Source organism: Cyrtonyx montezumae, unplaced genomic scaffold (assembly GCF_038088225.1).
Source record: "Cyrtonyx montezumae isolate F1298 unplaced genomic scaffold, pur_monq_1.0 scaffold_5, whole genome shotgun sequence".
NCBI classification, from domain to species: Eukaryota; Metazoa; Chordata; class Aves; order Galliformes; family Odontophoridae; genus Cyrtonyx; species Cyrtonyx montezumae.
In genome coordinates this window covers 8,658,236-8,684,033 of record NW_027072056.1, presented here as the reverse complement: position 1 = coordinate 8,684,033, position 25,798 = coordinate 8,658,236, and the positions used below count along the sequence as shown (strand labels likewise).

Genomic DNA, 25,798 nt, shown 5'->3' with positions numbered 1-25,798 from the left:
GGCCCTGCCAGTAAACAGGCTGCAATTGTTCATCCAAGCAAATATTCAAATAACACCGAGAATTCTAACTACACATTCATTGTTTAAAAAGATGCAGAATCAGCAGATTCTCCAATTAATAGCCATGAATTTCTATAGCATCCAGGTAGTCCTATGTTCTCCTAGTAGGATCTTCTATTTTAAAGAAAAAAATTAAAAAAATATTTAAGGCTCTGCTTGCAATTTTTGAGAAAAGATTTTGTTTAGACAGATTCAGTCTGTTGAAATATTTACACTCAGGAGAGTGGAATTTAGTTCTGTCATTTCAGCATAATTTTATACCTGGAGCTAATGAATATGTCTACAATCACTTTGATTTCTGTTCTTTTTCCCAAATCCATTCATAGAAAGTAATGTATGGTCTATCATTTCTGTGAATGGACATTGTACTGAAATATCCTTTGCTGCCCTCGTGTGGTCTTAAAGACATACACTTTCTCTGGAAGGCCCTTTGCTCCGTATTGCTCTCTTTTGATAATGTAGTGTAGGCTTTGTAGGGTAAAGTGTAGACAGCTCATATCTAAAAATCTATGATTTAATCATTATTTAGCAGCATAGGACAAAATCTGTAATCAAACCCAAACAAATCCACACCTATTCTACAGATTGAAAAATCCACTTGTTGTTTGCCATGAGAAGAGCTTTTACTCGAGAATAAAGGTGACCTTGGAAAATGTTGGTAGGGATACAGAGACAATCTGCATCACATTGTAGGTGCAGATGCAGAATTTAGAGCTATATATAGATAAATAACAATCCAAAGCATCCTAAATTCTTTCAACACGATATATTCAAATTGATACTTTCACAGAATTGTAGGGGTTGGAAGGAAATCATCTAGAGATCATCTAGTCCTACCCCCATGCCAAAACAGGCTCCCTTTCTGTATGTGTGTTTGATAACAGCTAGCTTTTTTTCTATATGAAACTTCACACATTTTTCATTAAAAGACATTAAAATCTGAGAATGATGATGGAAGATATGTGACCTCGAAAAACTTAAGATAATGAGCATATAATGTAATTTAGAAGAAAGAGGGAACTCCTTTGATATGTTCTGTCTACAAAGAGCTGTTGTTTAAAATGAACCAATGCTTCTCTGGTGGCAGAAATATTGAGTCTTATTCTTACAAGTGTCACTTACATTCGTAGATCCAGGAGGACTTGTAATTTATTCCAGTCAGCTTGAGAGTGGTGCTGAAGACCTGCTGAAGACGAAAAGAAACTGCCACCTTAATCAAGTTGTTATAATTTAAAGTTGTGTTTTAGTAACATCCAATGCATGGAATAGATCAGCTGCCTGTAGAGCAAGCTGTTTTGAATCATAAATATGTATACATTTTAAGCCTTGTTTTATCTGTACAATCATCTCTAATATACTACCAACTTCAAGTTTTACAGTAGTATTCACTCACCTCTTTGGACTCTTTTCAGGGTCAGCCTGGTGAGCTGGGACCTCAAGGTCCAATTGGATCCTTGGGATCTACAGGGCCAGCCGGTCTGCCAGGGGAAAAAGGACAGAGAGGTGAGAATGGGCAGCCTGGGCCAGCTGGAGAAAAAGGTGATAAGGTAGGAAACACCACAGACAGCTCTATTGGGTGCGTACATTACGTAATGTTAAGTATTAGCCAATGATACAGAACCTAAACAAGTAGAAAGCATTTGCCAAACTATTCTCTTGTTCACTCAGAAATCAATTACAGCTTTCTTTAGAAAAAATGTTTCAGTGTTTGTTTTTTTGTGTGTATGGTTGTTTTGTTTTTTTTTTTCTGCGTTGAGTTGCAAAATTAGAATCATCAGGGAACAAAAAACAACAACAAAAAACAGTCTCTGATAATCTTCCTTAAACTCAGAGAGGGCTGTGGGAGGAATGTGGAGCTGGAGGGAATATTATGGTACTTTTAAAAATGCTGTGCACTAAAAGGAATTTTATTACTACTTCTGGAATATAATTTGCAGTTCAGGTTTATATCTTTCATAGCTGTGCAATCCCTGCAATTAACTTGCTACTTTATATTAATTTTAATGGTCTAATTTCACTGATCTCAGTGGATAACTGAAATCACTAAAGCAAGTGTCTAACATTCATGAAATATAACCCCTGCAAATAGAAACTGCTGCTGATACTAGCAAAACAGGAACCGGGACCATAAAAATTACACACAGAATAGTTTAGTAAGTCATAGGTAACTTCTTCTTTATACTCCTGTAGTCAGGAGTAGAATCAGCAAAGTTAGAAATTCGACATTTGTCTTCTCCCATGTGCTGCTATTGATGTTAGTCTCATGCTAAACCCATTAACTTTTGTCAGACGTTTATTTCTGGTAAAATTATGGCCTTAATTCATTTTGAAACAAGAGTGTGCTTGTTTATCACTATATAGTATTATCTGTTCTTATATTTCATTCTTTTTTAAGAGTTCACCATCTCAGCAACTTTGTTTTTTTGTGTTATTTGTTTTTAGGGCCCAACTGGAGTCCCAGGATTTCCTGGTTTAGATGGTATTCCTGTATGTATTGAATGAACATTGCTTTATAAAAAATAGAAGTTTTTAAAGCCAAAGCTTGCTAGAATACTTTCCTGATGATTTTTCAGATTAGAAAAAAAATTAATAATTGCTGCTTTACCTAGTATCTAATTTGATGTAGAACTACACCTCGTCTGTATACTGGTTAACTTCTGTTATTTGGAAAATTGCCTCCTGAATTCTGGAATGTATAATCATTCTTTGTGATTACTGTGTGCTTGAGTCATGTTCTATCATTTTATCATATCAGTTAAAAACTAAAAGGCTGCTTTAGATGATCTTTGCATATGTCCTTCGGAAACAGTAAAGACAAGACAGCTTTTCATTACAGCCATAAGAAAGTTTATAGCTAGAGAGCTAATCTGCTTTTCCTGAGAAAATAGCCCATTGGTTATTGACTCAAATGAGAGCTCACTCTGGCCCTCTACCCAGTGCTGTCTACATATATTTACTACATAACAATGAAGAACATATAAAAAAATTAGGGTTCCAATTTTTCATTTCATAAATATATACTGGTCACAATAGAAGATATTACTAGTGCAGAGAATGTGAAGCTGAGACTGTTGTGAGATGATCTCTACTTCAGCTCGTGATATTTGTTTCTGAACTGATTTGTTAATTTAAAAACTAATTTTCTATGTGTTGGGGTGTACCTCTAATATAAGTTATACTGCCTTTCAGGGATTACCAGGAAGTGAGGGACCCAGGGGCAAGCGTGGTATAGATGGCTGCAATGGCTCAAGAGGAGATCCAGGATTTCCGGGCGAAAATGGATATATTGGACCAAGAGGTCCTTACGTATGTTAAAGGCATTTCTGCTGTCTAGTGATAATATATATCTACGGTTTCCCTTTGAGCTGACAGCTTTTTAAATGAAAGGATCTTTATACTACTGCACTAGCTTTACACTTTACACAGTGAGGTTCCAAGCACCTTCTATTTTTGCTAAGATTAATGTGAATGAAGAACACTTTGCAGGTTATGTTTGAGGCTGAATGTGAAGTAAGTTCCTATGGCCTTTAAGTATATGTATCTAGCTGGACAGTTAAGTTCTGCTTTGTTTCTCCAGTGCATAACCACACCAAATCTAAGACCATTTTATGGAGGTAACTTGAAATCAAAGTACCATTTATTATTACTTGAAACTTCTTAAATGCCTTACTAGTAGGAACATACCTGAGATGAATTAGCAATAACTGGAATTTTCAACAAGTTTCAACAATTCCTGTAACATATGAAGATTTTTAGTGGCGTATCACACAAATATATTGTAAGTCTCTTCCAAAACAATGGCTTTACAGTTTCATTTGCCACTTTTTAGATAACTTCTCATGATTGCTCTGTGCACACTTAAATTTGCCTTAGTGTTTATCTGTAAACACAGAGATTGTTTCAGTTAAAATATAATAAGTTATCACTTTAATATTGTTTATTTTCTTGTCAAAATTGAATGTATTTTAAAAGTATTTAAATAATTAGTTTAGCAGTGCTTCTAATGGCAATAAAACACAATTTAATATCAGTACAGGATATACATTACCATAGCTTCAAAGGAATTTTGTTGAACTGTTCTTGACCTCAGTCTTTGTCTTCTCACGGAAACAATTTTTAGTAGTCAACGATTAATAATAACATATTAGTTGATCTAAGACCTTCCCTGGATTTTTTTTTAAATAAAAACATTAAACAACTGCAATTTACATGAAAAATCAATTAGTTTAACGGAAGCTAAATGAGATGCTGATTCAGCCATAGGCAATCAGTGATGGAGAGTGAGAAGACATGATGAAAATACAGTAAATAGAAAAAGCATATAAAAAGTCTTGCACACATAATAGATACTGTCGTAAAACTAGATAAAAATGCTTATTAATTTATTATACTTCTTGTGGTATAAATCATTACTTATATTGCTCAAGGCAACCTATTACCCTCCAAATGGTTAAATTATTTAGTCTCAAGTTGTTAAATTCATCTGTATTTTCTTACATTTTATGGCTTTCAAAATGGAGTTTTGCCTTTAATATTTAGCCAAATTATCTAAAATAAAAATGAGACATGGGACAAATTGTAATGTACACCTTCCCAATTCCAGGAGCATGCTCTTTGGCAGGCGTAGTATTTGCAGCCTACAAAGAAAGGGAGACACAGTAGGCGTATAGCCTTGGATATCTACACAAAAATCCAGTGCAAATTAATTTAGCTATCCAGAAAAACAAGACATAGTAAACATATTTGCTTGTGTGCAAGAAGGCTGCTCCAACCTCTATATAGATTGCCTATTTTTAAATCAATTTGTTCAACCAAGTACCAACTTGGCTGTATATTACAGCTACATTTTTAAGTTACTTCTTATTGATAATACTGTTCTGTATAAGTGCATGCATATTCCTCCCCTTTACTTCATTTGCCTCATCAATGAATTAGAAATTAGTTTCTATTTGAAAGCCCTTACTGTAGTCATGTACTTTTAACTAACAAAGATTTCTTATTGCACAAATTCACATGTAAAATAACAACATACAAATATAACTTTTGGTATGCTTAATGTGTTTTGTAGCAGCTGTTGTCTGATTTGTAAACTGCATCAAGTTTACTGTAGGTATATCCAGCTGCAGGCAGCTGTAGCTCTTACTGCACCAGGAATAACTACTTTCCCAGTTTCATTCTGACTTCAGGATTTCAACAGCTACTGTATAATATCAGGAAACCAGTACAGTTTTAAAGTGGCTAAATTCCAAAACAGTATCCCAATTTATTGAAATCAATAGTTGTTATAGGCTTCAGGTGAGTTATACCCTGTGTGTGAGGATTTCAAATGAGAATATTTCAGAAATAATGTATTTGTTCTTCTCATGTGTATGTATCACACTTTTAACAGTCAGTTCAACAATTTAAATTTTACTGAAGTAACTAACTGTTCCTTCTGAGTCAGACTGAGGTTTTGAGGGATCCGTGATAGGCAAAGTTATTTAAAGGACTCCACAGGAAGAACCATGGAAACTTAATTTTTAAAATAACCAGGGTCTGTAGGCATCAGATTTATTAATGTGTAATAGACTGTGAAATATTTTTATATACAGGGTGAAATCTATATGTATATCAAAGTCCAAAGCTTTTTAATTGCATGCAGAATTGTACTAAGTTGTTCTACATCATAGTATGAACTTCTGGAGAAGATGAGAGTAATATTTAAAGCCACTGACTCGGGGAAAGAAAAGATAGGTATATTGATGTAGTTGATTCTACAGATGAGATTCGTGGAGATTATGGAATATTGAAATACCAAAGAGCTAAGGAGCATCTCAGAGCAGGAGTGAGGAGCTGTTTTGCTCAGCTCAACAGAAGGCAACTTCACATGTAAGAGACTTATCAGACAAAAGAACTACAATATGCTAATGCAGTTATGCTTGTTCTAGTGCATTACCTAGTGATATAAGGGCACTAGTAGTACAACCTAAGAAATTATTATTCAGTCTATGTAGAGTGGATCATAACGTTTTAAAATACTTTTTTTTCTTCATAGGGAAATCCAGGGCAAAAAGGAGAAAAAGGAAATTCAGTGTTTGTTTCACATTTTGGAAAAGGACCCCCAGTAAGTGTCTGATTGGGAAAGAAATACATATTTTGCAGGAAAAATGTATGGCGAATCTAATTTTTATCATATGTCCTCACTGTTTAATAAAGCTTGCTGCAAACATAAATCAAAAGCAAATATACAAATGGAATAGACAGCTAGAAGTCTTAAGAGATATAACATTGGAAAATTCTAACAACAATTTGAAGACAAAGCTTTTGATGTGTTCTTTGCTAAATTTCTGTCATTACAGGGAGACAGAGGAGATCCTGGCCCCCCCGGTGTGCCTGTAAGTACAGCCAGTGGATTCTATACTTACCTTTTGTCTTGAAGGTCTTTCAAATTTTCCTTCTTAATAAATTAAGGCAATATTACGGTTTCTCCCTTCCTGCCTTAATAGCAAAATTCTGGGAAAAAGTCCAACAAACATGAAGTCCTCATTATCTGACTCCTCAGTTCTTGGTGGCTGAAAAGCATAGAAACAGCCTGCAAACCCACCTGCGTTGTGGTTTGTGTGCAGGCAGTGACTGTGCATCAAGCAGTTGTTGCTTATGTATTCAGAGATTGCAGAATATTTTTCCTGTGAAATTCAAGATTCCACAGTAAAGATGTAGAGATGTGACAGCTTCTTCCACAGTATCTGTTGAGTCTCCCAAGAATATGTAGTACACAACCACCTTTTTTGCCATAAAAGCCTTTAAGAAGAAGAGAGTTTAATTCCACCACTGAGCTCTTATAGACTTGTATGACTCTTCTTATGCTGGTCAACAACTATTCGCTGATGAACTGCATAAAGTCCCCCATAGTGTAGTACAGTTACTAACAAAGTATTCTTTCAATCCATTCATAAAATATCACTGCATTGAACAAGATCTGTACACAATTACCTGGACACCGAGCTGCTGTAGTTACTGTGAAGTTTAGCATAAGCTTCAAGAGAGGCATACCTAAGTGGAATGCAGGTAGACTGAGTTCAAGTGGTGCAGGCATTCTGGATAAACTAGTTTTGTGTAATCTCTTGGTATTTTCACAAATAGGCCATTTGTTGTCTTTTTCAGGGACTTAGAGGTTTGACAGGTACAACAGGACCATCGGGATACCCAGGCCAACCAGGCATACCCGTAAGATTACCAGAGTTTCACAATCCTTCATTTTCAGGATATGTACACCAGTTTTAGAATTTGCCTTAATGTGAATCAAAGCCTAGACAGAATTTGTGAGCATACAGTAAATAGAGATTTTTGGCTTACTTAGAATTAGAGCATATGTTGCTTCTTCCAATACCTGTGAAAATGAGTCATCCTGGCTGTCCCTGGTCATGGGGGAATGCTGCTAGCTAATGCTTTCTCCTTATTCCCCTTCCCTGAGGCCACTTTATCAGACAGGACAGTGTGGATCCAGAGTTCAGCTCTGCTGAAAGCAGTGACCATGCTAAGTAAATTGCATTTTTGATAGGTAGAACTTGAGAAAATTCTGCCTCTAGGTAATTATGGCAAGTGGAGGTAATTTTCAAAGAAAAGTTTTGTCTTTAAATCAGACGTGTCACCTTAATTTGTTTTCATTCTCTTTTAAAGGGCATTCCAGGTTACCCTGGTTTACCAGGTGAACAGGTAGGCAATGGCTTTTCCTGATATATTTAGGGAAATAACAGATTAATATATACAGATATTTAAAATGTCCTTTATGGCTACTTGTTACTAAATTTTTCAGAAGAGCTGCTTGACTGAATTCTCATGTCAACATTTTCTAATTGTCTTCAAACTATACATATTCTTTTGTCAATTAGGGAAATCCAGGTGTTGGAGTGGATGGACAAAAGGGGGAGCCGGTAAGGAAAAAAAGAACAAAAAGCCAAGAAATATAATTCTACAGTACCAAGAACGGAAGTTTTATCTTAAGAAAACAAGGTTCATTGATTTTCTACAACAAAAAAAGTGATCAATGCATCTGCACAGAATCTCACTGGGTTCCCTAAAATCCATTTATTTGTGGATGCATGCTCTCAGTGATAATGTTAGAACAGGATAAGTAATGTAAGAACAGGATAAGTAATGTAAGCTATTGACTCAGTTAATTCTGAACAGAAGTAATTACTTCAGTGAGCTGCATACCAGAAACAAGTGTATTTTGGGACCTAAAAGGTAACAATCAGTGCAGTAGATAGCATTCCTCCTATACAGATACTGCCTAAATAATCACAGCAGTACCCTCTAGTAACATTGACTGTATCAGATCACTTCCTCAATCTAATCTCTTGCCACGCCCAGCAATAGATGCAAAGGAAATGGTGTAAGAAAAGGACAAGTGCACAATGCTTTCTCTCTCAGTTTCACCCTGTCAGCATTCTCAGAGTACAGAACTGAAGTGGAATATTTGGGTTTTTTTTGTGAATTTATCCAATCACTGTTTACAGTCCATATAAATTTCTAACACACACAACTTCCCTTAGCAAATCAATAATTTCATCTACATTCACCAAGCCTTATCTCAAAGGTTTTAGTCGAGAGTGTGCGAGATTGTCATTTATTTCCTTAGCCACAACATTATTTTTAATAAGTGACCAGAATAGGAGACAATTAAGGTTGTTGGTCATACTTATTAGAGAAGACTGCAGAGAGGCTTTGTAAGCCTCAGCATAAACTCTTGTTTATCTATAAGTATTAGTACAAGTACTTACTCAATTAGTAAAAAATAAAAATAAAAATGTAGTGCTGTAATACAACAGAAAAACATTCCATATCTCACATCTTTCTGCTGTTCCTCTGATTTCCACAGGGTGATGTTGGACTTCCTGGGCCACCTGGGTCACCACTGTTAGTTGGACCTCCTGGAGCTCAGCTGTTCAAAGGAGAAAAGGTTTTAATATGTTTTCACATTTAACTGTGCTCAACTTGTCAAGTGATAAATTTTGGTTAAGGACAAAATAAGATAAATCTCTTGCTTTAGTGTTCACTAATTTTCATCATTAATTTAATCTCCTATGTGGATCTTCAGTGTGACTTCTATTTTTCAGATCTTTGGCATTTTTTCTTTTAAGATTTCTCCAGTGTAATGTTTTGAACAGTAAACCCTAATCCTTCTAGGACGCTCTTTTGACAGACAAAATAAGTGATTTTGTTGTCTATTTTTAATGCAAGATCCTGTTTACTATATTTCTTCAGTGATACACCCACACAATAGAATTGAGAATTTTTGTTAAAAAAGGAGTTACAAAACTTATGTTATGGAGAGCCCAATAGTGTAGTCTCTGTGTTTCTCAAGTCTGATTTGCAAAAATATAGAAATGAAAATGTGAATTTTGGCATTGCCAGCCCAGCAGCCTCAACCCAGGGAGCTAACAGCCTTCAAGTACCAGATCTTAGGCTTTCATTATGGAAATGGTCGCTATGTACAGCCATATGATGAAGAGGGAAAGAACAACCAGAACCCACCTAAACTTCACATTACTGCTGAGTGTGACTAATGCCAAGTTTATGTAATCCACCATGCATCCCATTCAGACTGGGACTGTGTGCAAAAGAATGGATTTATACATGTGAATCCTTGTTTCAAACTATTAGAGCCACAGACAAAAAAATAACTCATGTATATTTGTAGGAACAAAGCCCTAATTAATGCTTCTACAACTGAAAATATGTATCTAACTCAATTCACAGTCACTGTGCTGGTTTGACAGCATTAACCAAAGTAAAAATCAGCGATTAATTATTTTTCTTATTTTCTTCTGCCTTGGACACTTAGGGGAAAAGCCCCAGTAATACAGGCTAGGACTTCAAATTGTTAAACAACACATAAGTATGTCCTGCATAGTAAATACTTCTCCTGTATATGCAGGGCCAAAAAGGACTGCCTGGGATAACAGGATACAGAGGACCACATGGACCCAAAGTAAGTAGTACCATTTTTTTCCCCATGGTGCTTCTGTTTTTATTGAGTTAATCTTTCAAAGAACAAGATGATGGAAGAAATAACAGCACTTGTACACTGGAACTTAATTACCACCTATATCAATATAAAAGCAAAAATATTTCAAAACCCTTTTGAAAACCTTTCTGTTTTATACCTATGCATTGAATGTTGGGTGGTTGTGAAAGGTCAGTGTTGTTGCCAGTTGGAGTGTTGACACAAATGATTCAAACTGGGAACAGAACAGAAGTGCAGATTATTTTTTTCTCAAGGAGAGAAATACAGAAGATCTGTATGTGTTCTTAATGGAGCGTATGTATGTTTCCCTAATTATGTTAGGGTATCCACAAGAAGTAGAGATGGCAGAGCCACCTATTTGGAAAGAGGTTTGCTGTCAGTATAATGCATACAAACATTAGTATGCCAGTCAGAAGATCCTCAGTGCTAAGCAGAAGGAGCCACAGAATATATTGTGTCTTTATTAGCAACAAATTTGAAGAGGAGAAATTCACAGACAGAAAAGTACCAGATCTCAGGGAAGAAAAAAAAATAACAGAAGATAATGGGGGACAAAGAAAAGGAGCTACTTTATATTAAACATTTATTTAGTTTTGTAGGCAGGAGAGGAGAAGCCTAAACATCACATTTCTATATTCAAAGTGTAGCACCTTTTCAGGAAGTCATTTCCATCATGATAGGACTACTGATACTTAGCACTGGAAAAGGAGACAAAATCTTTTTATGTAAGACTTACTTGGAAAAAAGGTGGAGTTTATATGGTAGTTCTAGTACTAGCTGTATCTGTAGATAATTGTACACTTATTACTTGTAAGCAGGAACTAAGAAATTGCTCTTGGAGCCTTAAAGATACCCAGAACTTTAAAAAGCCAAACTTTTGAAAGCATGTTAAGCTCGGTGAAGAGATTGTAACAACTTTCTTGAATAATTGAAGATACGTAGGCACTACTAGTAGTGCTTGATGAAGTAAGCCCCAGTGTTTGACCCTAGCAAGCAAAACAAGATCCGTTATGTACAAACTTAATAAACATTCACATAAAATGAAATTTATGGCACACTTTACCAGTTTAAATAAACGGAATGTTTTGAATACTTCAGGGAATACCCGGGAAAGGAGAAAAGGGTGAAAAAGGCATTCCTGGATTCCCTGGATTGCGGGTAAGGAAGTTTGAGAATAAATTATTTCAAAAGTTCCATACAATTACATTCAGAAAGTATCTGGTGGTTTAAATACGCATTTCCAAACAAGATTTCAAGGTTTTTTTTAGAAACTAATTTGTCATACTTTCTGCATAGAATATTTAGCAGTCCTTCTCTGGGAGTCATCATGTCCCCTATTTACACACAAACTCATTCCTTCCTTGGAAAGAAAGCAAATCTGTATGGTTAACTTTTTAATATTTAATGCTGCATAAATTCAATAAGTAGCACAGTGCTAATGTACCAATTTTAATATTCCATTCCATACCTGCCAATAGCAGTTTTTTTACTTGTTCATGATGTGCATAACAGTATATGCATGGAGCAACATATCCATTACTATACTTGCTGCAATATGATAAAAATAAATGAATACCTGTCTGGTTTACTTTGAGCAACAGTTCAAATTCATGCCCACCTTTCATAAAATGTTTGCAAAAACTTTTCAAGTGCTAGCTATTGGTAGGTATTATCCCAAGTAGTAAATATCTAAGGAATATTAACTGCTTAGCAATACAGTACAGGTTTAATTTTGAATTTTAACTCACATTGTTTTTATCAGGGTAGTCCTGGTTCTCACGGACCTGCAGGCTTTCCTGGAATAAAGGTAAGACAACAAATTACAGCAGCTCACTTTACAGGAACGTCAGTGAGGTCTGATTTTCTGTTGATTTGTGCAGATTTGCAATTTCCTCATACTTGACAGCTCAGACTGCCTTACTTCCTTTTTCCTCTATTGCCACAGAAGTTCATGAACTGTGTTACTGAATTTCTGTTACACTCTGAAATATGACTGAATTTGGAGCCAAAGTCATAAGCAGGAAAGGAAGCCAGTGGGCATGCAGATTGCATGACAGAAAAGTTACACAGCATGGTAACTTTGTTTGCCATAATCATGTTTTGTCATTTTGTGTTAAATGGATGTTTTGTTCAGACTTCAGGCTCAAAAAATTCCAGCAGCAGTTATGAACTTCTAACATCTCATTGGATTAAATAGTAAAATTTATATATATGTTAGGTATACAGTACATATACATATACACATATATACATATATATCTGTGTCATTTCCCTTTCTCCAGCTTACTTCCAAATCTAGTTAAGGTATTGCTCATGATATTCTGAAACCATATTAATGTGCAGCTATTTACATCTAGAATTATTTTCCAGGTGACTTTCATGTGCAAAATGGCTTTTGCCTGTTTTTTTTTACCACTGTTGATCTAAGGGGTTCAAATACCGGATGAATAAATGTATTAGCAGATCATGAAAGGACAGGAGGAACTGATAAGCAGCTGCTTTTCATGCAGTAACAGTAAATAAAAGAGGGTCATTCAGCAGGCAGCAAGCCAATGTCAACTGTATTAAACACTCAGAGTCTTCTGGTATGTTTCAGCTAGTTCAGTACCTCAGTTATGTTGAGCCCACTGACCACTATATAAATAACCTGTATAGATTTTTAAATTAAAAAAAATACAGAGGAGATTCTATGAAACATAATCTCTTGTACAAAACCAGTGAATTTCTCTGAAAAACGAACAAACTGTGGAAGCCATTATAAGCTGTCAGTATTGCATAGCTGCCTCACTGACTTTGTTCAGATAAATATATTAATGTCTAAACAGATGGTGTTTGTGATCCTTTCCAGGGAGAAATGGGTGTTGCTGGTTTTCCTGGGAAGCCTGGCTATCCAGGCATCAAGGTAAAAAACAAACACCAAACACATACATACTTCACTATATAAATGCTAACGATTATTCCCAAATCTACCCACTTATTAGATCATTGTCTTTTCTACAAACATAATTACTTTTAAGATTTACTGTTTTCAGGATACTCAGAACAGAGATAGAAAACAGCAATGATTAAATGTTCCTGCTTGGTACACATGAGAGTGAGAATTCCATGGATTGATTTTTTATACAGCTCTAGTTTTAGCAGCAATTTAAGGTTTATAAATACCCTTACCTGTACCAGTATATCCATCTAATCCATGAACTGTAGTACTGTGCAAGTTATTTATGGTTGAGATCCCAAGAGTAGTAGTCTAGGTAAAGGAACCTGCTATTTAGATGGCTGTACGATCCCATAAAATTTGGTCCCTGAACTAGTATGATAATCAGCACCAAATGAGGTTGCAAACTTTAAGTCAAGTCAATGGACTTATTTGTATGACTTATAAAGTCACTTTGCATGTGCTTGACCTGTTCGTATAAATTGCTTTTCCTATATGGTTATCAGAATGCAAAACTGGACTCCTCCACACTGGCTTTGTTTAAACATTCCATTCTTTGTTGTTTTTTTCTTAAAGGAAAGTACACAGAGAGGCACAGACTGCTTGGTTTTACTTGTACAAGGATGGGGATCTAGTCTTGCAGTCTCAGTGCTCCTTGTCTGTGACCTAAAATGCCCTGAACTCCAGCCTTAGGAATGCTACATAACTATGCAGTTCCCAGATTCACATTCTTATTTTCTCAGTTCCCATTTGCTGCAGACATTAGGGCGGATTCCTAATCTACACCGAAGCAAAAAGTATAATACAATTTGCCACATAAAAGACTTCCCTGAAGTCCTCTTCAGTTGCAATTCTAAATATCAGAATCCAGGCTAATTTAGAAATCCTCCAAGCAGAAGTGATTTTCCTTGCTCTTAGCAGACACTTTTATGTTTCCCTGATATAGATGTTTTAAACTTATCAAAACTTTGTCAGTCTTTTATCATTGATAATATTTGTAAACCTCTTTTCTTAGCACTTATCTATCATTATAAGAGCAATTTCCAAATTCAAATAAAAATTTGAAATTTTAATAGTTACATTTTGGTTGTTAAATCAAAACATCTTGATTAAACATGGTACTGATTATACTGTAATTGACTCAACTTTACAATATAAGAGAGAAATAAGATGTAGTGTTACAAGTTCTGAAAATCCATTCTGAAAGATTGTTATATCTTGTTGCCCAGGTGATATGAAAATGTTGCATCGTTTCAGACTTAGATATTTTTGAAATTTTTAGTTGCATGCTGGGGCATTGCATGATTATGCCTACCAGTAAAATTTACTGTTGGATTCTTACAGGGAGATCCTGGAGAAAAGGGGCCCCCAGGTCCTCCTGGAGCTGTTGGAACTTCACTGCTTCCTGTGAAAGGTTAAAGCTACTTTTAACTACTATTTCTGCCATATAAAGTTTATAAAGACCTATTTTGCTAAGGTGTTAGAAAGTAATCGCTAGGGACAAATCCTAAACATTATCTTCTAGGTTTGTTTATGTCTCACTGATCTTAATGGAACAACATTAAAAATACTTATTTCAAATTAAACATTGCTGGAAAGATCCTTATGCGCAGCCACAAGTAGGTCTGCTAGACTCTTCCCTAGTTATTGGGCCTTGGCATATTTAGGAAAGAACTCTGAAAAATAAAAATGGGTTCCATGCTGGGTAATGGAGACAAACAAGAAAATCAGGCTTCACATTGTAGTTCTGAAATCCTGAGTTCAGAATTGCCACAGCACACATATTTTAGACTCAGTTAAGCCTCTTAGTGCACAGCAGGGGTGAAATCCTGGTTCCTGAGTTTGCGGAAAGCTAATTCCATCAGGATTTCATCACTGAAGTCCACTGAGGTCACTAAAAGCTGTGTGAATTCAAGTTCCAGGCTATTCTCATTCTGTGTCACTGTTTTATCCAATACTGCAAACAAAAAATGTAATATTTTGAAGTTACATAAGCCATAATTTCCCCCTCTATTTCCTGAATACGCTTTTGTGGTTTTTTTCCTTTCTTATATATCTAATATACACAGATGCAGAGAAATCACCTTTTTTACAAAGTTTCTCAAGCTAAATTGTATGTATATGGCAGTGCAAGATGATCTGTTGAAACTTCTAGATTTCCTGGGCAAGTGAGAGCATGTGTTCTGTGGTTGTACAACACATCCACAAGAACAGAAGTTTTTGGAATGTACTGAATCTGCTGTGCATGTTACATAACCTGTAGATTATGTAAAATCTGTACTAGGTCCTGTGATTCCCAGAAGCATCAAGTTTACATTATCAGCATAAAAAGGCACAGACAAACTATGACTGGCTACAAAAAATTGATCAACATACTTTATTTCTACCTTAGCAGTGTATTATCACTTATTAATACAGTCTATAACATTAATGTTTTAAAACAGACGTTTCCAAGCATTGTTTGCCTGGCTTGTAGAAAGGAGCATACGTATAATCCTTTCCTTCCTCCTTCAGCTTCCTAGCATCTTTTCCCTACTCATCCAGATCTAGCACTCTCAATAGAATGTCACTCAATCTCACTGCCTTCCTACCAAAACCTCAGGCTGTGATTTTAAATCCTCTCTCTTATTCGCATCTTTATTATCTAATTGGCAATAATGTGTGGAAGTTCTTACTTCCTACACAGCAGGAGACAGTGGGGAGCAGCCAAGCATGCTGCCTGGAAGGGATTTGTTTTGGCATCTCAAATGGAACCTGTTCAGTAGGGACATTTTAACAAAGAACTTGCCATAAATTGTATTTCTAGTGCAGTAAATATGAACACCAAAGTAAATCACAACACAATCCAGGTTCAGCAGAACCTCCCCACCAGATCGGATCTTCAGCGAAAATCAACTGAAATTGTTTTCCATTGGCTTCTATGGGTTTCCAGCTCATGCAGCAGAAGATTTAAGCCCATGCTTATTTCTAGTATGTCAAGTAACACTTAGCATAAATTGCGTGCATGATGTGTGAGTTGATACTGAAGTATTCTTATATTCTTCAGAGAAAATATCATTTATCTGAATTGTTTGAAAACAGAATCCAACATTTTGCTTCTCCAATTTCATTGAGCTCTTTATATCTGATTTAAGTTTTCTTTATCACTAATTAATTACAAAAACATATGTATTTATTATATCAAGTTTGAAAATAAACTTTTTAAAATTTGAATAATTTCCAGTAGGATGGTCCTGAAATGACCTGCTTGTAAGCACTGTCAGATGCACTCCAGATGCATGTTTATTTTAAATGCTATGTGTATTTATTTGGGGCAAACACTTCTCTCTGTTCTGAAATACGTAGCAAAGATACTGCTACTGAGTGACAAAGTTTTAACACTATGTGTCTGTGAAATGGGCAGGAATCCATAGAAAAGTAACCAAATCCTCCCACTATAAAATTTGTCACACTTTTAAAACTGTTTCATACAGATAAAGGAGAGAGTATCTTACTTCTTTGTTGTTCTTGAATTACAATTTCAGTTGCAGCTTTATTTAGATGAAAGCTGTCAATTGCATAAGATGTTAATTTCACATACTTTTATAATTCTGTGTAGGTCCACAAGGAGATCCTGGATATCCAGGTCCTGCAGGTGACATGGGGTCAGCTGGACCTTCTGGCCCTGCAGGCCTTCTAGGAAGACCAGGAGATGATGGAACAAGTAAGAGATTCTGGGAATAAAATAAGAACTCTATACTAGTAGGAGAGAACTAAAAGGAAACTCTTTGTTCTTGTTTCATGCAAGTCACCAACAATAAGGATTTGGGTTCTACAGACAGTGGTAAAAAAAACAAAAACATACTATCTCAATACTTACTCTTACCTGAAAAAGAACTAAAATGTTCCAAACAGAACAGTGGGAATTACTAGAAAACAAACAGAAGGCAAAGCAGGAAATGAATGCTGCCATGTACTGTATATCCATGGTATACATGTATCTGTAGTGTTGTGCTCAAAAATCCTGTTTCCAACTTCAGAAGGCTGTAAAGGAGAGCAATATAGACGACTTTGCTCTATATGCCACTTGTTTTTCCTAGGGAAAGAAAGGAAAACCTAAATATTTAAATTTTAAGTCTTACTAATTGTAGAGAGTTTCTTCTGCATGACAGTTCTGAATTGTTCATATCGTTTCCTTATAGGTCTGCCTGGCCTGCCAGGAATAAGTGGAGCACCAGGACCTCAAGGTTTTCAAGGTGATCCTGGTTTGCCTGGAACAGGTGAAGCAATTCCAGGAAGACCTGGATTTCCTGGACCACCCGGACTACCAGGACAGCCAGGAAGACAAGGCTTACCTGGACTACCTAGTATGTTCAACAGCAATTTATGTTGTGAGAATATCATATATTTATTGCTTTTGTTGGTCCTACAAAAATTTGAGAGCTGCTTTTTGACAGATGTATCAAATTTTCCAAGTGATGTAGGAAGTATGTTTCCCATCAATTATCAGTCAGAAAGATGTCAACATTTTTATCTTCCTATAGATGAGTGACTTAAATCCACAAAATAACATATAAGTAAAGATCCTAAACATATATCAGCTGAAGTAAAAAACACAGTAAACTGGGGAGGAAACCCAAATCACCATCCTTTAATAAACAAGCTATAAAATTTTACAGCTGAAAAAGAAAAAAATAGTAGCAATGTGACACACTTGTGACAACATCAACTGTAGCCAGACTTACTTGTATATTATGATCTGTAAGGAATAACTTGTAAAGTATTTTGTATGATCTCTAGATTTTAATGCAAGGATAACGATGTAAGGGAGAGAACACATGATCTGAGCTTTGTTTTTTTCAAAGGTGTAATTTGTACTGAGAGAGGGATTCCGGGAGAACCTGGAGCAAAAGGTCAGATAGGCCTTCCAGGGAGAAAAGGTGAAAAAGGAGAAAAAGGTAGGTATACCTGGATAGCAACAATCTGAATACGAGGCCTTTGCAAAATTAGCACTTCAGTCCTAAATTGGCAGACAGAAGTTTATGGCAACTTGGATGATCAGAGCCATCACAACATATAGTTAACTGGCTGTTGGTAATGCAGCTTCTAAGTAGAGTCACAACGCTACAGCAATTGTTCAGCACTGTAAAAAACATACTGATAAGTTTCACTCTTCTGAAGGCCATAATGAGATAAAATGGTCTGTGCACTACACATACATGCTTATAAAGAAAAAGGACAGTATTTTTAAAATGTGTTATCCAACTGTTTCAATGTAGTTTTGATACATTTATAGGAAATCAAGGCCTCTGCTCATGTAGTGCTGGTCCTCCTGGACCCCGTGGTATACAAGGACCTCCAGGTACTCAAGGAAAGAAAGGACAAATGGGTAACCCTGGAAGACTTGGAGAAAAGGGTGATCCAGGCTTATCTGGTGCAGTGGGATCACCAGGGCTCCCTGTGAGTAGTTCTCATGAGCTTCAGTAAGTAAATAGCATTAACTAAACACTCACACAGGAGGCAATTTAGAGGAATGGTGGAGGAACTGACCTGGAAAGCAATGTTAAAGTTTTATTTACTCATGTTTTTTTCAGTCTTGTAGGAGGATGCATTTTATTAGCTTTTATCTGATTTCCCTTGCAGCAGTGGGAAGAGTTTTACACTGAGGGACAGAACCCAATTCTGTGTTGATGGTGTTGTCAGGAAGCTTAGTAAAGATGGTGTGTGTTCTTGTATTCTGTTTTTGAGTTGTTTTTACTTTTAGTTGTAAACACACTGTTTTTTTGAAAGAAATATGGATGCACCAGTTGACTGAACATAATTTTTTAAGTTAGTTTAAATGAAAGTGTTTACAGCAAAATTTTATCAAGACAAAACTGCATGATATCATCAGGCTAAGATGTATTTTATGTCAACATCTGTGTGTATGTGTGAAAGAACCCTTGTTTTTATTCAACTTATTTTCTTTATTCCTTTTATTATAAATCAATTGAAATGCTTAACTTACTTCTTGTGCTTTATTTATTTTATGGAGTGACCCAAACAGAATATAGTCTTTCACTCCTATGGAGTCTGAAAGGCAGTTCTATTTCTCTGTTGTGTTTATCCCTTTATTGTTCTGTATTGCTTTTTAAACTCCAATTTTTAGTCACTACTCAGCTGAAGTTTGTTCCTCACATGAGTCAGCCACTATAGGCAAAGCCTAGTGTCCTTATGACATGCATATTACCAATTAAGCTAAAGTGGAAACAACATTTTGCCCTTCATTTTGCCCAGTCTTTCCTTAGAAAGGAAAACTATGATTAATCCTCAAAATAAAGACTTCTAATTTGTTTGAATAGCTTCCTTACAGTGTAACAATTTCATTTCAAGTTCCTCATGAAAGGAAAAGGGATGAATGTTCTATTGGTAAAGGTTTTGTGTACTAGAATTATTTAACATCAGGATATAACATCAATTTTTCATGTTGCCAAGTTTTACATTCACATATACTGTTTCAAGGTCAGATTCACACACCAAGGTGATATGCAAACCAGATTGGAGAACAAAAGAGAGAGAGCACAAAAATACAGAAAAGCCTATCAAGTCATAGACTATTACAGAGATACCAGGTACCAAACTAGATGCAGATAAAATGTTATGCAGACAGTTTTCTGGGCTTTAACTTAGCAAAAAAAACATCACTTACCGCAATGTCCAGTTCTGGGGGGATAGCTTCATCCAGCAGTCACAAAATTCTAGAGAGATTCCCTTCCTCTGTAGATGTAGTGGATCATAGGACAAAGTCTGCAACAAGAGTTTGTGAATTGTTTGCATTCTGATATTCTCACATTTATGTTCACAGCTGAATGAAAACATGGGCCATCAGTACTTACATTCATAGGTGCATTTCCATACATTTGGCAGTCAGGCTGAAGAAAAGGCCAAGCACTATTCACATACCTCTTTAATGATATCAAAAAAGATACAACTGTTTGCTTGTTTGTTACATTAATTGGCCTTTTTTGGGAGGGGGAAATCGTGCAAGAGCAAGAGACATACCTGATTTTCCTTCAGTTCCCTTATTAGTTCTTCTCTGGAGACTAGCTTACAACTTCCCTTTTTTTTTTTTTTTCCTTTCTTTTTTGGGACGTGGAATGTCATTTGAAAGGGGACACCTGGTTCTGGAGGACAACATGGTGAAAAAGGAGAGAAGGGTGACCAAGGAAGAGTTTCAATAAAAGGTAAATACATATTTTATCATTAGCCTACTTGTTTCCTATACAATACTTAGGCAGTAGAGTAAGATAAACACTTTCATCTAATCTTAAAGTCATTAATTTGGCAAGTTACAGAGCCTAGATGTCATGTATATCCAGACTGCTTTCTTGATAAAAACTCTTCCATTTTCTTCTTACTCAACACAAGGTCAACACAAATTTTTACACTTTCTACTTTGTAGTTGAGCCATAAAACAGGTTGTTATTAATTTAAAAGCTTGTTATTAATGCTCATGTCTTTTCATGCCTTATGATTGCTAATCAAGGTCTTACAGAGAGCAAAAACTAAGCAGAATACAATTATGGTGAAAGTATAAAAAAATATTATATAGAAGCCAGCTCCTGAAGAATCTTACATCAGTATTCCAGCTGTTTTATTTCCACTTAAACAACCAAAAATTATTCTTGGGAAAAACATGAAAACAAACAATAGGCTACCAGTTACACAACCAAAATTATCATAATTAAATAGATCAAAAACTCTCCCAAGCTGTGGTATGATCTGCAAAACCAGAAAAGACAAAAAAACATGATGATAAAGGTTAGTTACAAACACTATATGAACTGTTCAGAAAAAAGATGTCCATCTTATCGATTAAAAACATGAGTTTAGCTAAGGATGGTCCCTCTTTATTTACAGGCGTTGGAGCAGGGCAAAACATTTGCTGTTTATTTACAAAGAATTTCTTGATCCAACAAAATGAATCCTTGGGTTAGAATAGTTTTATTGCCCTTTATTCAAAAATTGCATTTTCATAAATGTCAGTGCAAGAGAAATCTAGAGGGAAAAGTAAGAAAACAATAAAAACCCTTTGGAAATACTGGTGCAAATACTCTGCAGTGTACGGCATTACTATATCCTGAATTCACTGAAATCAAGGATAAAACTCTGACTGATTTTAATAGCTCAGTGTTTTCAATCTATAAAAAACATGCACAGAAGCATATTCTAGCGATGCTTATAAACACATCTTTTAAAGAAACAAATTGGCTTCATGGAGTGTCCAGCTATGTACTGCCTTCCTAAGTCCAGATTGCCGTGTTCAGGAAAACTGAATTCATGAAGTGAAAAATACCATAGAGAGCAGGATAGAATGAATGATTACCCAGTATTTGCCTAAGCAGATAATAAGAAGGAAAGCATACTATAAATACTATACTTTTCTTTTAAAAATTATTTTAAGGAAAAAAAGGTGAAAGAGGTCCTACTGGGGCTCCAGGATTTCCAGGCCAAAAAGGTAACGATGGCAGAGATGGGGATTCAGGATTGCCTGGGGAAAAAGGAGCTGAGGTATGTTTGACTTTCTCAGGATTTTTTTCTACATGGATTAACATTTTGTCTTAAGAAGCAGCTGTCTCTTAATGAAAAGTGTAATTTTATTCCAAATTCACAGCAGATTAATCACTTTTGTCATTTTCTGTTAGCCTAGATAAAAAATCATAGTATAACTGAAAAATGATTTCTTTGGAAGTACTACTGTTTGTTACTTTAGATATATCTAACGCATATCACTGGATCAATATCAAGGTATTAGGAAGAAATAAAGTCTACCTTCTGTTCATGTTGTTTTTCATTATTTAAAACTAATAATGTCACCTATGTACTTTCTTGACTCTAGAACAGTGTTTTCTGCAGATAAGTTTCTGCTGTGGCTTTTGATAATCAAAGTGAGGAAAGGAGTTAGGCCATGCTATTTCCTGTCAACAACTTTTTTCTTTTAGGGTGATCCTGGAGTACAAATAACAGGTGATAAAGGATTTCCTGGAATTCCAGGACTCCCTGGAGTAAAAGGACCTATGGGATTGCCTGGTTTGGGGTTTCCTGGCCCTCCAGGAGTCAGAGGTACCCCTGGAGACTTTGGTGATGATGGTAACATTGGAATGCCTGGTCCAAAGGGTCAGAAAGGTAATCTTAAATACTTATATTAAGAACTAAGTAACGAAATACATGTTTGGTACCATCCATTACAGTTTGAAATTCATTATATATAGTGTTAGTCATTTACAGCTAAGTCAGTTTTGGCAACCTCAGTGGTCACATACCATCAGCCCTTAGCAGCAAGTACTGGTAAGAATATAAATCTCAGTGGACCTTGAGCCTGCAGTATGCTGCTTGCACACTATCAGAGGAATTATTTTCTAGAGTGAAGAATACTCCGATCTATAAGGATTTATGAAGCCATGCTTTTTGCTAAAGGAACAGGAAAAGACAATTCATATTTAAGAGATGGTTGTTCTGTTTGTTTATTCCCTACCGAAGAAAAAATATTCACTATTTATATATACATCAATATGCATAAATAAAAAATGTACACAGAATTGAGATGAATATATAATTTCTTTCTTACAACAGAGGCTACTGTAAAGAGAATTTTCTGCCAACACAAAAGTGAAAAACACAAATCCATGTATGGAATACAACTGTATTGCAATTATTAGAATCATTAACAATATTCTATACAAAATAAATGGCAAGAGAAATGCAGTATGATTCTTCATCAAACCTTAAATAATATGGCAGTAACTATGTATGTAAAACAAGCCTTTCTCTTTACCTTTGCTCACTTGGTTGGTTAGCTGCAAAGAAATGTTTTGGTAAATGTCCAGACTACATTTATTCTAAAATTAAATAGGCCATTTTCTTTCTCCCTCTTGCTTCAGGTGACACTGTCTGTATTACATCACCATACCCTGGAAACCCAGGTCCCCCAGGTTTTAAAGGTGTTCAAGGTATGTGTACAGATAGGGGAATTTTATTTTTAGTTGAAATGGAGTTTTTAATTAAAAATTGAGTATGTAATTAAAAAACAAAGAAGCTTTCCTTCAAAGATACACTAAAGCTTTCTAGTTTTTCAGCAGATACACATCTCAAAATGTAAAACTGCAGATGTACAGGAATATAATTACCTATTACAACTAAGGGCTAGAAAGCTCAAATTTACATGATCAAAAGGTATCCAGACTGTTTTCATAGGAATGATTAAATGAAGTAGCTTGAAACTCTGTCCTGCTTCAGATAAAAGACATGAGAGAGGTTGTTGAATAAACAGGCTAGACTCAGATAGGTCCTGGAACATCTGGAAAACAGGTAAAAAATGTATGCCAGGCAAAAATGTGCTTAAGACTATGATTTCTAAGATGATATTGTTCATAACATGTTGCACTTGAGCCCTAAAATCTGAATACTAAATACTTGACAGAATTGTAGGGGTTGGAAGGGACCTCTAGAGATCACCTAGTCCAACTCCCCTACCAAAGCAGGCTCCCTAGACTAGGTTGCACAGGTAGGCATCCAGGCCTATTTTCCTTGTTCAACTTAAATTCAAATAATTCATCCAGGAAGTGGCCAAATGTTGCTTTTGATTAACTCTGAAGCATTTGAAACACCACAGAAAATCATGATCAGAACAAATAGGGATACTGGATTTTCAAACTGTCATTTCAACATGGCTCCCTGACGTGATGAATCATTATGACTTTATGAATGGTAACTAATTGCATATATGAACTGATATGAGAGAACAAAGATTAGTGTATTGAGTTCAATTGTACCTTTCCAAAAGGAGTATATAGCACAGAAGAATTTGAGCTGACAACCTAATTCACGAGGGTTGATGCTCTGTAGTATTAAAATGTAATTTTTTTCCTACACAATTTACGCTGGTGATTTGAAGTCTGCTGTTACTGTAGCAAGGGTACAAACCATTTAGAAATACAGCAGCCATAGATTTGTTTGTGACTTAGTTAGCAGCTCTTGTTTGAAAGGTTTACTAGTCTTCTTGTTTTTGAAGTACCTGTGTTAGCATGAGATAAAGACAAAGTACTGTTCCCTCAGATTACAAATTTTAGAGCTTTGTTGGATTTTAATGTCTTTTTCTTTCTGTTTCCAGGGCCAAAGGGTTTAAAAGGACTCCCTGGTCTTCCAGGACCAAGCGGCTTTGATGGGCCAAAAGGTCAGCGAGGCAGGCCAGGAGCAGGAATCCCTGGACCAGAAGGTGAATTTACTTTTCTCAGTTCAGGATACCTGATGGTCAAGCTCTAACGCATACATTCAGGGTAAAGTAGCTACTGTGTAAACCAGAAGTATATTTCAACTAAAGCTAATAGAAGGGGAATATTTACCAATTTCTACCCTTTCCTCCAGCAAATACTGCAGCAACCTGAAGTTCAGAGTACAGGGAGGAAATGATTTTGGTGTATATAAATTTTCACAGAAAACTGAGACTAACTAGTGCCCATACAAGCAAAGGAACTGATCTTGACAAGAATGACAGTACACAAGATAGATGCTGCCCTAGAGAAAAGCATTGTCCCTTCCTACAGTTACCTCCATCATCCCTCACGTATTATTAGCTGTAAATGAGAAATCTGAAATTTACAATACAATATTACCTTTCCTTGCAAAGTGATAATACAATTCTAGTTAAATATGATTTATAATATCCCAGAGTGTTGGAAGAAAAAAAGCATGATTTATACCCCATCTGAATTTAAAAACCATACCAACAGGCTTCCGAGGCACAGCTGGTGATCCTGGTGAAGAAGGTGAAAGAGGATCTACCATTGATGGTAAAAATGGTGCTCCAGGTCCACCTGGCAGAGATGGCCAGAAAGGTGTTCCAGGTGATACTACATATGGCCCACCAGGAATCCCAGGCAACAGGGGGCTGCCAGGACCACCTGGTGCACAAGGAGCAAGGGGTGATCCAGGCGTTCCTGGGCTTCAAGGTATTAAACAGTTTTTCTGAAGCATTTCCATGTATTCAAAGATGAAAGTCTGTGTAAGGTCAGTTCTGATATCTTATTCTTACCTGCCTCCATAATGGTGACCATGAAGGGTACACCATATTTTTACTTTTACACAGATAAGGTTGATCAGCCACTGGGGAAATCTGAACTGCAGGGGAAGGAAAATGCCTTTCCCCAGTTCATGCACTAACAGTGCAGCTTTCAGTTGTTACTACTATTGCTTGCTGGCTATGGGCAATCTGTGCTTAGAGTTTCCTGCTGTGCTCCCCAGACACAAAGATAATCCCTGCCTCAGATTGCTTTCTCAAATCAGAAAAGATTGGCTAAAGATGGGAGAACCCTTAAAGAGAAAGAGAGAATAGTGAACTCCTTTGCCCAATATAACCCCCAGTATCCAGTTTTGCTGGTTGCTACAGGTGTCTCCACAGTGTCGCTGACTTCCTATGTTATAGCAGATGTTCCTGTTTGCTTTTATACGTCCCTTTTTTTTGCCTGCCCTCAATAGATAGACACAACTTTTCTGTGCAAGGAGCACCACTAAAACTAAGTTGCTGGTTCATGCCAGTGAGCTCCTTTCATTCTACTCCTACACATCAGGAAACAGATAGCTTTTGTGGCATAAAGACCCTGCTCACCTGTTGATGAGAGCTGAATTAGTATTTGTTCTTATAGAAAAAATCTCTCCACAACAGCCAATTTTGAATTGCAGTTAAACTTCAGTTTTCACAAGCCATGCAAAAGCTGTAGGATAAGTAAGATATTCCAATAACAACATATAATTTCAAAAGTAAAGTATAGGAATTCTCA

The 25,798-nt window shown here is 36.1% G+C and overlaps 1 protein-coding gene across 1 annotated transcript in view; it reads left to right on the top strand.

Annotated features, from left to right (window-relative positions):
- COL4A4 (collagen type IV alpha 4 chain) overlaps positions 1–25,798 on the top strand; it is a 61,314-nt gene that overhangs the window by 14,100 nt on the left and 21,416 nt on the right. The window contains exons 5-28 of the mRNA XM_065748308.1: positions 1,473–1,607; positions 2,503–2,547; positions 3,250–3,366; positions 6,095–6,163; positions 6,399–6,434; positions 7,204–7,266; positions 7,720–7,755; positions 7,932–7,973; positions 8,921–9,001; positions 9,980–10,033; positions 11,168–11,227; positions 11,832–11,876; positions 12,918–12,971; positions 14,349–14,418; positions 16,603–16,707; positions 17,186–17,350; positions 17,849–17,941; positions 18,280–18,443; positions 20,134–20,206; positions 21,427–21,533; positions 21,965–22,148; positions 22,904–22,972; positions 24,133–24,237; positions 24,752–24,970. Of these exons, the coding sequence (XP_065604380.1) occupies positions 1,473–1,607; positions 2,503–2,547; positions 3,250–3,366; positions 6,095–6,163; positions 6,399–6,434; positions 7,204–7,266; positions 7,720–7,755; positions 7,932–7,973; positions 8,921–9,001; positions 9,980–10,033; positions 11,168–11,227; positions 11,832–11,876; positions 12,918–12,971; positions 14,349–14,418; positions 16,603–16,707; positions 17,186–17,350; positions 17,849–17,941; positions 18,280–18,443; positions 20,134–20,206; positions 21,427–21,533; positions 21,965–22,148; positions 22,904–22,972; positions 24,133–24,237; positions 24,752–24,970 (2,191 nt within the window). The remainder of the gene's footprint in view (positions 1–1,472; positions 1,608–2,502; positions 2,548–3,249; positions 3,367–6,094; positions 6,164–6,398; positions 6,435–7,203; positions 7,267–7,719; positions 7,756–7,931; positions 7,974–8,920; positions 9,002–9,979; positions 10,034–11,167; positions 11,228–11,831; positions 11,877–12,917; positions 12,972–14,348; positions 14,419–16,602; positions 16,708–17,185; positions 17,351–17,848; positions 17,942–18,279; positions 18,444–20,133; positions 20,207–21,426; positions 21,534–21,964; positions 22,149–22,903; positions 22,973–24,132; positions 24,238–24,751; positions 24,971–25,798) is intronic.